The sequence below is a fragment of the Atta cephalotes genome (genome assembly GCF_000143395.1).
Source record: "Atta cephalotes unplaced genomic scaffold scaffold00004, whole genome shotgun sequence".
Taxonomy (NCBI): domain Eukaryota; kingdom Metazoa; phylum Arthropoda; class Insecta; order Hymenoptera; family Formicidae; genus Atta; species Atta cephalotes.
In genome coordinates this window covers 676,558-691,023 of record NW_012130068.1, presented here as the reverse complement: position 1 = coordinate 691,023, position 14,466 = coordinate 676,558, and the positions used below count along the sequence as shown (strand labels likewise).

At 33.2% G+C, this 14,466-nt stretch overlaps 1 protein-coding gene across 1 annotated transcript in view; it reads left to right on the top strand.

The window, feature by feature from the left end:
* The window catches only part of LOC105625877, an 84,465-nt gene that overhangs the window by 41,980 nt on the left and 28,019 nt on the right, over positions 1–14,466 (top strand). Inside the window, 14 exon segments of the mRNA XM_012207187.1 lie at positions 2,356–2,484; positions 2,900–3,005; positions 6,486–6,506; positions 8,197–8,421; positions 8,617–8,777; positions 8,863–9,074; positions 9,331–9,535; positions 11,058–11,247; positions 11,363–11,498; positions 11,600–11,930; positions 12,037–12,240; positions 13,208–13,449; positions 13,784–13,832; positions 14,226–14,453. Of these exon segments, the coding sequence (XP_012062577.1) occupies positions 2,356–2,484; positions 2,900–3,005; positions 6,486–6,506; positions 8,197–8,421; positions 8,617–8,777; positions 8,863–9,074; positions 9,331–9,535; positions 11,058–11,247; positions 11,363–11,498; positions 11,600–11,930; positions 12,037–12,240; positions 13,208–13,449; positions 13,784–13,832; positions 14,226–14,453 (2,439 nt within the window).

Sequence of the window (14,466 nt, the reverse complement as noted above, 5' to 3'; positions counted from 1 at the left end):
AAGAGAGAGAGAGAGAGAGAGAGAGAGAGAGAGAGAGAGAGAGAGAGAGAATGGAGAAGAAAGAGAGAAGCGGAATCGTCACAGCTCTTTGGCTATCGTGTCCTTGAACATTGTTAAAATTAGCGCTTCTACGTTACAATTTCTTACGGCATGGCGCGGCGGCGCAATCATCGTCCGTTTCAAATGTTTACATTAATTTTAGATATTAACGAGCAACACCACAAGTTCCGCGGATAGCTCTTGACGTCACGTCATGGGCGAACCATAAGAGAATGGGGTAATGGCTGAACTGGGTTAGATTTTCCTAGAACTGCGCCGAAATCATTGTGAAATGTAGCTCAGGAATGTCCTCGAAGAACGTGGACGTCGGCGTGCCAAAGATATTTACATCAAATTCGTTGCATTCCGCCGAAAAACAATGAAACTGAGCGAAATTTAAATCACTTGAATTTGAAAAACTATGTTAATTAAACCATTGATCAAGAAATTGATATTCCAGATTATCATATTAGTTGCCCCTTCTGATTTCTTTTTTATTATTATGTATCACATATTTTTATAACATTTTAAGTAATATTTTTCAATATGTTTATTATATTTCTTGTATAATATTCTTGACATTGTAATAATTAATGATTGTTTATTATACATTTCTAGCAACGCTGTTGCAACAATCTCTGCCGTACGTGTATGTTTATTAATTGCCTTTCAAGATTTTTTTCGCTTTAGTCATAGGCGATTCTATTTCAAGAGATAATAAGTCTCACAAGAGAGATACCGAAGATGAGAAAAATACAATGTTTTTCGGAATAATTCTTAAGAAAAAATGCGGTTGTCAAACAATTAACGTGTGAAGTTTCTTTCCAACATTCTCAATCTGCATGCAGATTAAACCCCGCGAAGTTAATTTGTGATTATGATGGTAACGGTACGAAAAACGTTGTGGGAGGCGAATTTGTAGGCTGACCGTTCATTAGATAATCATGACCTACATTCTTGAAACATCTGATAACGCTCATAAAGCGAGTCGTCTCAGTCGTATGAAAAATGTGATACGGTTCATATACGTTCCAACCTCTATCCTACCGCGAATAACTCGTTTATGCGTGCCTCTTGGGTGTGAGGTGTACCTAACCGTGACCCCAATTGATAGAAGGTATGACGTGTTTCGTGACACCCTGTCGTTAGTACGCGACACCCATACACCTTCTCCTCTTCAGTTTTTTGAATAAAATTGGCTGACGCCTGATCTTTATTAGACGTCATTAATGAATGTTTGTTTTATATAAATATAAAATTGAAAGAAATATCTGAAATATCTGAAATATAGGAGTGATTTTGAATTTTGATTAGATTCGGATTAAGTGGGCAAAAGAAAAAATTCATTCACTTTAAGTCTCATTTTATCGATGAAATGTTACTAATCTTAATAATCGCTTCTATAATTTATCATTGCATTTATTAATTTCATTACGTACAAGACCATTTTTCTTTATAGTTAAATTCTCTATAATCTCATTCTGCTTTTGTCGCATTGTTATTAAAGGATTCATTTAAATCGCATAGCTTATTCTTCTTTTCGTACCATCAGATGTTCAAAACAGAATGTATAAATTACAAACTTTTACTTACAATTAATATAATTACACAAATATCTTATTTGTGTAACTACATTAATTGTAACAATATCTTGTTTGAGAAGGAGATTATATTTTACATAGCAATAATTTTTGTTATACGATAAAGATAAATAGGATTGAAGCAATGCTATAAGTGACTCAGATCCTTTGCAAGACTAAATGTAACCATTATAACTACTGCACAATATAATAACTGCTCTGTTTTCCATTCGGATCAACGAGTGGTGTCTGCGATTTGAAAACACTTAAGAACACTATTGAAATAATTTAAAATCGCCTGATATATTTAATCCTAGATGAATGTTTCTGTTTCGTACATACAAGAATTAATAGAACTAAATCCTTCCAGCGGCAATTGTATACAGTTTTGGTTTATTTAGCAAAAATTCTAAATCATTAGACAAGCCACGTGCTCCCCTACAGAAACATCAAACTACAGATATTGCTTTTTCAGCTTCATTGCAATGTATTTGGCGATGGTTTCTTCCTTATTTGCAGGCTCACATAACTCACATTCTCACTTGTACGCATACTTCCGTAGAGAATATATCTTCACATATCGTACAATTTATTTGAACTCGACAATACTCCAAAATATAAAAATCTTATTCGTCTCCTCGGACTCTCTCTCTCTCTCTCTCTCTCTCTCTCTCACGATATATCTACAATATCTGTGTCATTCTGTTTACATTATTAAGTCTAATATTTATCGCAGGTGAAGATCCAATGCTTAGTGACCAACAGCAGTACCGATACATGACTGTTGATGACATGAAATCCATGGGGGATGACTCGATGCGCGTGAATGTGACGGACGACGAGAGAGATAATCGACATTCCGGAGGTAAGTAAACATATAATTGGGTCCTCACGTACATTTCGCCAGATATGTTCGCCACAGTAATATCATCAAGTCTTTATCTGTGCTTTCGAATCTTTTTCATTAATTATTGATGATTTTGCTAAAAATTAGATTTGGAATTTATTCTATATTTACGTATTCTCTCTGTCCCGATATTATTTTTTAAGCGATTTTATCTATCTTATCCATTGTTTATACAATTCTACTGATAATTCGATAATTTTGCTATATTGATAGATTACACGAGGAACGCGAGATAGTAGCTGTATGTTTTGTAGCACTTAATATTCCGCTACGTATCGCAGAACCGAACGTTCAATTATTCTGCACATTGCATTAATCAGATTAGCTCATCCTCGGAAAATAAATTTAACGTGCATGGCAATGTGTTTTCTAGCGCCAACCATAACAGAGATGATTACGAAAGAACATTATCAACGTACAAACGCGGCCAATCTTAAACCAGACAATGTAGACATCAATAGGCATCCTGTGCATGTCGGGTATGTAATATTTTACATCTACTTTTTTTTATCTCATTTTAGCATTATTAATTAAAATTAAAATAAAGGATATTTAAAATGACGAAATTTCATTTTTTACAATTATATGATTTATTTCGGAATTTTATTTAAATTCTGCAATTTAAGCTCAAAAAGATACATTTTTTGCATCGTATTGAAAAGTTGTGCAACAAATTTTACTGTAAATATTATTGAATTTAAAATTTTTAATACTCGATTAAACCATAATAAACAATGTAAGGAATACATATAAAGGATTTTTTTAAGTGTTCATGATCGTAATAATTTTTTCTGATTTAACTCAAGTAAATGTTATTTCCTTCTATTGATAATTAAGACATCAAAAAGACATTAATCAGCAAGATCAAATTATAATTGCATGGTGTGCCGTATATAATATTAAAATTATAACATTACGACATGCTCAAAATTCGACGCATATTACTGATGATCTAATATTTACGGATTTGAATTTATTCGACAGTGAGAAAAATGTCTTGCATATATGTAAAATTGAAAACTTCATTAATATAGTATTAATAGTATATACGAAGCAGCTTGGAATGATTATTATTGTTCTACGGAAATCGTCGTTTTTACAATCTCGAGTAAACAAAACAAATATAATATTTTATTTTCTTATTCTATTTTAGAGATTTAAGAGATTTTAGAGATCAGGCTTTAATATTTTTAACGTAATATAATAAGAAAATAGTCTTGATATTGATTTAATGTCAAAATTTCGCTCAGTTTTACACGCACCAATCTTTTTCTATTGTAATTGTGGAGATTTTTAATTTTAGGTGAAATAAAATTATTATCTAATCTAATATCACGGGAAATGCAATCTACGATATATTACGCGGCCTTGTACTCCGATATACATATTGCGATCGATGCTGTATTGATACTACGAAACAATAATGATGTGTATTATAGTATGATGTAGTTTGTGTGTGGTGAAAGTTTTCTGCTGTGATTAACCTTACAAATGGATTGGCTATCTAATGAATTACTCATTACTTTAATTTGATCATCTTAATTTCTGATTGGTAACAAAACAGATTTTATATAATTATAAGCAATATGGTGGTCGATAATTTTCTTTACTCTTATTTTATTTTAGACATTGTTTCTTTAATCGAGATTATTTATTATTATTGTTGATAAAATCATAAATAAAACATTATAAAATGAACGTGTTAGTAAAATATTAATATGTGAAATATTAAATTGAAAAAAAATATTGAAAGAATAAAATTATGCATTTTGCGAATCTGGATGGAAATGTATACATGATTGTACACAAGTTTCACAATATAAATGGTTTCATATTTGTTCTCATGTTGAGCCTAAAGATTTACGTCACTGTTATCAACGTGCGATCGTTGATAATTTATTTGCCTAATATCCATATATCATAATAGATGATATTTTATTCAAATCGTGTGCAATATTTACTTAATTCGAATCTGTATTAGATTTAGCATACACATTGTGGTATACATTAATTTAGAACTACTTTAGAAAATACTTTTTCAATGTAAATGTGTCCGATATAGAAAGAAAAGAAATATGCCACATGTATGAAAATTTAGCTTAAATATTTCAATTCTCACGAAATATATATTCTCGTTCGTTTATTTCTTAATATATATACATATGTATATTATATATGTCATTATAATATGTATATAAGTTAACTTGTTGACTGTGAGACATAATCATATAAGATCGTAACACAACGTAACGTAGTATCGAAACGTAGTATCGAAACACGTGATATATTGTTCATAATGAATTTTTTGTGCTACGATTTGTTTTATATTTAATTCGTAACAGGATTTGCGATAGTTTACAGTCATTCAATCAGCTCAACAAGAACGCTTGATATTCTGGTTACAGCCTGCTTGTTTGTAGCGAAGTTCGATTATTTAGTGTTTAGCATGCTGTTTTTTACATTTCACTTGGACGAACGATTCTTTGATCAATGTACTTTCGTTTATCACTGACAATTTGTATTAACCGCCTGGCTGATTTGGACAGAGTGAAGAATATTCGCAATAATAAAATTTTTTCCTCTTACGTAGAAAATCTTGATCGTTGTTTCGCCTTTCTGTTTAACAATGATGCAACATTCTTGATCGAATTATTTCTGCACGTGACACTATATATTCAAAAGAAAAGCACAGAGCACTTCTGTAATGATTAAAAATGAATGTAATGACAACAGAAAAGAGTGCTACTTATATGAGCGAGATAAGCATGAGCATGATAAGCAAGATTATTATTCGGATAATCAAACTTAGTTTTATTTTGAGAATAGCGAGTCCCTAGAGTCCCTATGCATCTCGCTGGCAGCTCTCAGTACCGCATCGAAGGGACAAGGGATGTGGAGGGACAGGTACACCTTTACGTTATCTTCCCTTTCCTGCTGAATTTGATAAACGAGTCTTCTTGTTTTATGAATTTTTTTGCATAATGACAAATTGTTATTATGCAAATTGTTATTATTACTAGTGACAATAAACATATTAATATATCTATAAAAAAGAAAATTATATTATTGGTTACTTAATAAAAGTAACGGTATACAGTTGTAATTGATCTGTCCAAAAATGAATGACAGGATATTAAGCATGTTAATATTTATAAAAAAAAGAATCGTTCTTCCAACAAATTGTTAAATAGTAGAAAGTAGAAAGAAGATGTCAACGTTGCAATAGTTGCTACTGGATGTTTTTCTCTTGTATAATTATTTTAAGTTAGATTATTTCGCGCGGATTACACGCAACGGAATCTGTTGCGTTAATTAGTTTGCTAATAATTTTGAAGCGATGCAGTTTAAATGAATTTGAATTCTCGTGTACAGTCGAAGACGATCACTGTTCCAGATCACAACAGATTTCGGAGCGTCATTATTTTAAGTTTCTTTCCTCGAAGTACGTGTCTTCTTTTCGCAGAGTGTGAGTGTGTTACGTTTTTCTCTCTACTATAATACATAATTATTATTGTTATTTCTTGTTTCGTAGTCGTGTACAATAGAAAAGTGGCTTGCGTGTGATGAGTGCACTTTACGAAGTGATCAGCGACAATCATCATCATCATTATCATCATCATCATTATCATCATTATCATTATTATTATTATTATTATTATTATTATTATTATTATTATTATTATTATTATTATCATGAACAGAAGCACATTTTACGAAAACGAAACACAATGGAAACGAATCAAAAAAGATTAAAGAGAAAAAGAATCACATAACGAATCAAATATCTCGTGTAAATTGAATTTGATTTTACGAACAAAAATTTTGTAAAAATGTGCCAATATTAGCGATATATCATCTCTTTATTATATCATCTCATCATCATGTTTATGAACGAATGAATACTAACGCGTTTTTTATTTTGTTCCCGATCCTCTCTGTTATTTTATTTGCGCTACTAGCAGAATTCCACAGTGGAGAAAGTAAGTGATCTTCTCATCAATCTTAGCTTCTGCAGTTTGCCGTGTATATACATCACCCCCTTGATTTTCTTTCGATTATTCTTCTTTCCGTCGTTATACACAGCCTATATATGTCGCCGCACAACCTTCTGTAGTCGCTGATTTTTATTATTCTTAGAAACATCGTACATCATACATCGCTCGGCAAACACAGCTCGTTTAATGAAAGATGAGTCATAAAATTTAATTTCTTGAGAAATCAGTAAAACTTGACATGAAAAAGTGCATAATGAATGGAATAGCAGGCACGTATGCCTTGCAGTTATCTGGAATATTTTCTACGTTCTCGGCGATAAATTATTCAATAAAAACATAAACGCGATTTACAGAGGCGTCGACGAATTTAGATGGAACTTAAAATGAAAAACAAATTAATTGCGGCTACTCTTTAGTAACTTCATATTTGAACAACCGTAATAATCGACAAGTGTCAATATCGTGGAACATTCTTGCTGAGCTGTCCGCTGCGTGATGTATTGTATATACATTACACAATTCTCTTGTGAATATTTCACAGGCTTATCAGTGAGATTCTCGGCACCGACATCGTTGTATGCGGTAGTTTAAGGGCGACTGAATGAAACCAATTTGTTTTAATCGAATTAGATGACACTTTCGTTGCATTCAATGTCGATAGTTTGATGCTTGCGACTGTATCACATCCATATGATAGACATCTCACGTAGGAATATTCATAGATTTGGCCTACATATGTAGCCGTTTTATTTATCTCTTATTTTGCCACTTATATATACACAAACACCTTGTATAGTTATAGTATCGTTTCATCTCATAAAAATGTCCACATGGATTCGACCTGTATAGATGTATAGCTGTTTTATTTATATCTTATTTTGCTGTACATTCCTTTATTGTTGTATAGTCTTACTTATTCACATTACATTAAGCCAAAGTAATTAATTTAATTTACGCACAATAATTAGGTGTCGGTAGAATGTAGTTAAATTATCTCACAAATTATCTCACTGTCACTGTAGGAAAGACACGTTACAGTCGATAATATCATGATATTACCGCGATCAAAGCGCATTGTCTCTAAATTTTAACAATAATTTCATAAAATCATAATCTCCGATTCACAGATATCACGCTTATATAGTACAATTTCTCAAGAATTATGCTTTCTGGCTTTGCGCACTTTTCGTAATAATTAATTACGAGTTATCCAGTGCATTGTGACTGACATTGATGTTAGAATTATATTATATATATATATATAAGCTCAATTTTTTATTTTTTACTGTGGTATTTTTTATTGTGATTTCCATGAAATTGTGGTCAAACATTGCTGTAACACTCTATTCTCTAACTTTTTTATATCGTTTACAGCGGAATCTTTCAGAATACAAATAATATATAATAAAATTGTTCTATTTTCATATGGAAATTAAAGTAAATTGCTGTAAACGTTTAATAGCTCAACGAAACAATACACGCGCGCGAAAGTAATGTCGAGGACACACATATTTTTGCGTACCTAAAATAGACCTTGACTGTATGTATCTTGCAAGCAGCCTCCACATATATAATGTAATTTTTTTATTGCAATTTTTTATATTGTTCCGAACGATTTCTTATAATGTGTGTGTCGTAAGTAAATGAATATAACGCATTCTCAAAATCTCCTCAGTTTCCTGGTTTCCTTCTTGGTGGATGCAAGAGGCGGTGCGATGCGCGGATGCAGGCATAGTGGCGTCCGCGTGATTGTTCCACCGCGTAAAGCCGCAATGCCTATGCGCGTCACTTGTAGATACCTGAGGAGAGACAAATTGACAAACCCACCTCCCCTGATGGAGGGAGAAGCGTTAGCCAGTCGCATCCTCGAATTAGGTCCTGTCGGTGCAAAATTCTTGGGGTATGTTCTTCAAACATTTTTCATAATTTTATTTTTTTGTTCCGATTACTTTCGGTTTATACTTATTGCGTATTTTCGTACTAAGTATAAAGTATAACTGAAGATTTGCCTTTTAGAATAATTTTATTATTTATTATACAATTGATGATTATGACGACAAATCCTTTTCAAATGTTAAGACATGTTTTTGTACAGCCCTGTTATCATAGAAGTACCACATTTCGCGTCGCTGCGCGGAAAGGAACGAGAAATAGTAATTCTACGATCAGACAACGGAGAGACCTGGCGCGAGCATACCTTGGAAGCCAGCGAGGAGGCTGTACAAGATGTGCTTAACGAGAGCTTTGAGGGAGAAGGTATGATTCAAATTTCCTTTCTACGATTCCCAAGTGATTCTCAAGAGAGAACAAACATTGAGTTAAAGGACATTTACATTTCCAGAGCTAAGCCAGCTAGAAGATCTCCAAACGTCTCGTATCGTAAGGATACTCACTGTAGATTTCCCACATTACTTCGCGGTAGTATCTCGCATCCGGCAAGAGGTCCATGCGGTTGGTCCCGAAGGCGGCACCGTGTCGTCATCCGCTGTACCACAAGTACAAGCTGTCTTCCCGCAAGCGGCCCTTACTAAGAAGATCAGAGTCGGTCTGCAGGTATTTTTCCGTTTCTCTTCATTCGATTAAATATATTATATTTACATTCCCATCTGCATCTTTGGCATTTAAATACGTTTAGTTACTTACCATATAGGCAAAGAAATTGATCATTTTTTAATTTTAATCGCCTATGTCTCTATAAATTGAGAAATTAAAACTTTTGGTTTAAAAAGCAAAAATAAATAATTGATTATAATCTAATAATATTCTCCAGACCTAGACCTTTCCACAAGTTATTTATTGTAACATATAGGCACATCCTATACCGGCGGATCTAGTGGCCAAATTACTTGGAAATAGAGTGGCTGTGTCGCCGATTGTTACCGTCGAACCGAGACGAAGAAAGTTCCACAAGCCGATAACTTTAACTATTCCAGTACCACAGGCGGCTAATAAAGGCATGATCAACCAATACTCCGGAGATGCGCCGACTTTGAGACTCCTGTGCAGCATAACTGGTAATATATGCTTGCACGTAACATTGTAGAGCAGCGTACCGTCTTACTGGAAAATCTCTTACCGATAAACGGCTGAATTAATATTATACACCGCATACACCTTTGGTGTACATATATGCTCTTGCCGAACTTACATTGCGCATTCGAGTATCTATTCGGGGATTTAATTGTAGTTTAGCAAGCATGAACGCAGTCGGTAGGCTATCTTGTCTGTTCTCAGGTCGCTCGGGACTACGATCGAACCAAGTATCGTACGTTGCACGAGAGGATTGCTTAAATGGTAGCAGCACTTTTGTAACTCATTTATGTTTAGTATGGTAAACGTAAATGTCTGTACGATTCCTAACTTGCACTAGTATGTAAAAATGTTTCAGTATGATTTTTCACTTAAACATTTTCATTTAAATGGGAAAAATCGATTTATGTATGTGAATGTTGGAAGATATGTCATGTTTTGTCTTAAATAATTTCTTTTGTTATCCATTATCGAGATATGTCCCGAGCATCTTCGGATAGAGATTTAAAAGGGAGATGGTAGCTGCATGTTTCATAGAAACATTTCGTTGAGTATCATTATTGTATACATATCTTGTTGTGATTCATTGTTAATGCTTGCATATTGTTAGGATTGAGTCATTTAGGTATGGATTATCAATTAAAGTAGATAACATTTTACTATACCTAGCCCATTGTTAAGAGTTAACTTTAAATGTGTTTCAGCACATTCGTTTGTCTGGTAATCGCTTTAATGTATTAGTAATTTGTGACTTATATGAAGTTATACTCGTGATATATGTACATATATGTAGGTATATGTATATGTATATATGGGATTATATATAATGTCCTTTATAATACCCAATCATATAATCTAAAAAGATTTATATAACAATATTACATATACACTGAATACTATCACATTTAATTTTATTTTAATCGTAATCTATTAAAAATATATTTCAAGTATTAATATTACAATATCCCTAAAATCGTTCTCAGAAAAAAATACATAATTGTGATTTTTTTATCTTTCTTTTAAAATTTTAATGTCATTATTTTAATCATTTTTTAAATAAAATAACAAATACATATTGATTAATACTTTAGGGTAGTATTTTTCCTATTTATCACTTAATTTTTATCTTAAATTCATACACCTATAATTGCTTTCTACACATTTCGTATATAACGCTTCCTCTTGATTTTGCAAGCATTATCATTTAGTCGATCATGTATTTATTTTTATATTACATTCACACATTGATAAAAAGCACCTAACAACAGCGCACTTACAGCGACCGTTTTTAAATGCGAAGTTTCCTTTGTCTGATTTGAATGAATTATTAATTATTATTAATATCCAACATTATTTATACATATCCCCTGATTTGTATTCAATTAATTGCTCGTATTTAATCTCGGTCGTGCAATATACCACACACATTTCACTTTTATCACCTGCGCATTTGCAACACGGACATATTTTAATAATGTTATTGGACTTGGCATGTATGTCGTTCAGGGGGTCAGACTCGGGCAGTCTGGGAGGATGTCACAGGCTCGACGCCGTTGACCTTTGTGAAAGATTGCGTTTCCTTCACCACCACAGTTTCCGCCCGCTTCTGGTTAATGGACTGCCGTAACATTTCCGATGCCACGAAAATGGCCACGGAACTATACACGCACGCGACACATGTGCCCTTTATGGCTAAGTACGTTTCAATTGATGTGATATATATGTGTGACATATATGAATTTTTAGTAATAAATTACATAGAAATGCAAATTATACAGGAAGTAATTATTTTGATACTTGCTTTACGATAGATTCGTCGTGTTTGCAAAACGAGTAGATCCATTGGAAGCGAGACTACGTGTATTCTGTATGACGGACGACAAAGAAGACAAAACTTTAGAGCATCAGGAACATTTTACAGAAGTTGCAAAGAGTAGAGACGTCGAGGTAACTGTCGACAATAAAAATGCCGTTAAAGTGTTCGTGAGTTATGCATAGTATATGCTTCTTAGTTACTTAAGATGTCATTAAATTTTTTAATGCTGTAGGTTCTTGAAGGAAAAACGCAATATATGGAATTTTCGGGAAATCTTGTACCCGTTCTGAAAACGGGTGAACAGCTGCAATTACCGTTTAGAGCTTTCAAGGAAAATAGAGTTCCGTTTACCGCAAGAATAAAGGATCCGGATGCCGCTGATATGATGGGTCGAATTATGTTTATGAGCGAACCTAAAGTTCCGAGAGGTGAACTGCCGCAAACGCCAATCTGTACACTAAATATTTTGCTGCCGGAAAAAATTTCTCCGGATACCGCGGTCTCCGAGCTTGATTTGTTGGAATTGTCAAAGAACTATAGTTTCCTACGAGATGGTGGAATAAGTATGTGTAAACTATAACAATGTGTGTAATAAAATGAAAATTAATTATTAATTTTCATTTGTTATCAAAATTTTCTTCTATTTTATACATCAAATATTATTTTTAGGCAGACCAGATGCAATACATAGAGCGACCATTCGATTAACAGATATCGCCAATCTATTGGATAAAGATTGGGAACCATTAGCAGAAGAATTGAATATCCCACCTAACGACGTGGCTCTAATAAAACAAGAATACCCCGATAAACCTGCACAACAGGCTGCTGCCATGTTCAAAATCTGGCAAAACAGTGGAAACAAAGCTACAGGTGAGACATTACGTAATTTATTTACCTTTACATCATAGCATGTTAATTTTCGGTGAATAAGAGTTGTGATAGCTTGCCTTGATAACTTTAAAAAAAACTTGTTTCCTAGCAAGGTCAATTAATTAGACACGCGCGCTATAGTTGAGTCAGGCGTGAGGAATCTTTTCTAGCAACGTAGATATGTGATGATCTCATTGTGCATTATTATGCCTACACGCTTCGTTCCCTCTCCTTCCTTCCTGCTAATGGCATTGACTTGCACATAACTCACGGTGTTTCTGCAATCAGCAGAAATAACAAGTAGTCGTGATTCCGCAGTACGTGATCGACAGTCGTGCAGTGAAAGTGATTAAATTCTGCTTCTTTATTTATATCGATTTTACATATCTCCGAATTACTTGTATTTATGTGAATCTATATTGCCGAGATTATTTAATATTTTTTCGATATATTTCTTGCGGAAAAATTCTCGGGAAAATAATACGTGTTTTAAGATTGTTCTATTTTAAATTTGTTAAATTTTAATTATTTTGATTTTTAAAAATATATAAAAAAATATATAAATAGAAAAAGGAAAACGATGTTTATAACTTTATATCAAGAATATGAAAATTATAATCGTTATACAAGCGAACTCCTAATAATATTTCGAAGATGTCCTTACCAACGTTCGCAAAATGCAATACATTCAGGTCTGTGTAAAATTAAAAAAAAAGTGAATAAGAATATAATTGATTATAAATTTTAATGATACAAATATCGAATCCTTGTAAATGTATCCTTGCTTTTAAAATTATTTAACACTTGTAATATTTAAAATACATAGAAAACAATTTGTAACATTACATACATGTATTAAAATAAATATTAATAATATATTGATTTATAGTGTACTTAAAAAAAATATACTTAAAAAAAAATATAAAATTCATATTGATGATTGAAATATCACGTCCTTTATTTGTAGGAAACACGTTAGAAAAAGCTCTTAATAAGATCGGACGAGAAGATATAGTAAACAAATGTATCTTCAATGTTGAGTTAGTGACTGACGACGTTGAAAAAGCTGTGGCGAGAGTCAGACTGGATCAGCCAGGATTTGATTCTCTTAAGGAGGAATTAGGACCGTCGAGAGACACGTCACTTCGCCGTGATGCAACTATGGATCCTAAAATGGATCCTGATTATGAAGAGTCTGACAGAATGAAGGTGCGCACTTTATGTAAATCTGGGAGAGAGAGAGAGAATCTATATGCATAATTGTAGTATAATTCAAATCGTCATGCAACAAAACAAATTATCATTAATAAAAGATGCTATTTTATCGTTTGACCTTATTCTCGTTATCTAACGAATATTATTATTGAGCACAATTGAAGAAGATACTATCCACTTCACTTTATATCTTGTAATAGCTCTTTTATGTATGCTACAACAGTTAAAAGGCTTATACATAACAGTAATTTACTCAAATAACTACTTCTCCAAGAGCGTGGGATTCTTATAATCACCAAGATAAAGCGCAATTCTCTCTTTATTCCAGGACTCTGAATCATTGGAGGATCTCAGTATCACTGGCACACACGATAAACGTAAGTGCAAATAGTAATATTTATAAATTTAATTTTATTATTACTCGCTCTTGCATTGCGTTTTAACGTTACATGTACAATTTGTCAAAAATTATTCAATATTATACATTTTTCTTCTATTATATTACAATACATACTGCAATAAAAAATGTGACGTCACGGCTCACAATACTTGAATGAATGATGCACGCTACGCCACAACGCGTGTTATATAGTTATCAAATACACAGAATGAACACTTTTACTCGTGCTTACTTAGAAAACGTGTTAGTCAACGCTTACCGAGCAATTTTACTGTGGCCACATATATCCATTACATTCGTCATGCAATGTCTCACATCAGCTCGCGTTACCTCCGTGTCTCTTCGTTTACGCATTTTCTGCACTTCACAGCCAAAGAGCACATCACAATCACAAACGGCACTGTATTCAACGGAACCTCGACCCCCATCAAAGACAAATATGCGAGCGACGAGAAAGAGCTCAGCGACATGATGGCTGATTACCTTGAGCACAAATGCCATACGACCGACACGATGAGCAAAAAGTTGCGCGACGAAGTGGACGATCCGGAGAAAAAACGTCAGAAAGCGATCGCCGATGCCAACAAGATAGTCTCTGGTAAGTGAGCTTT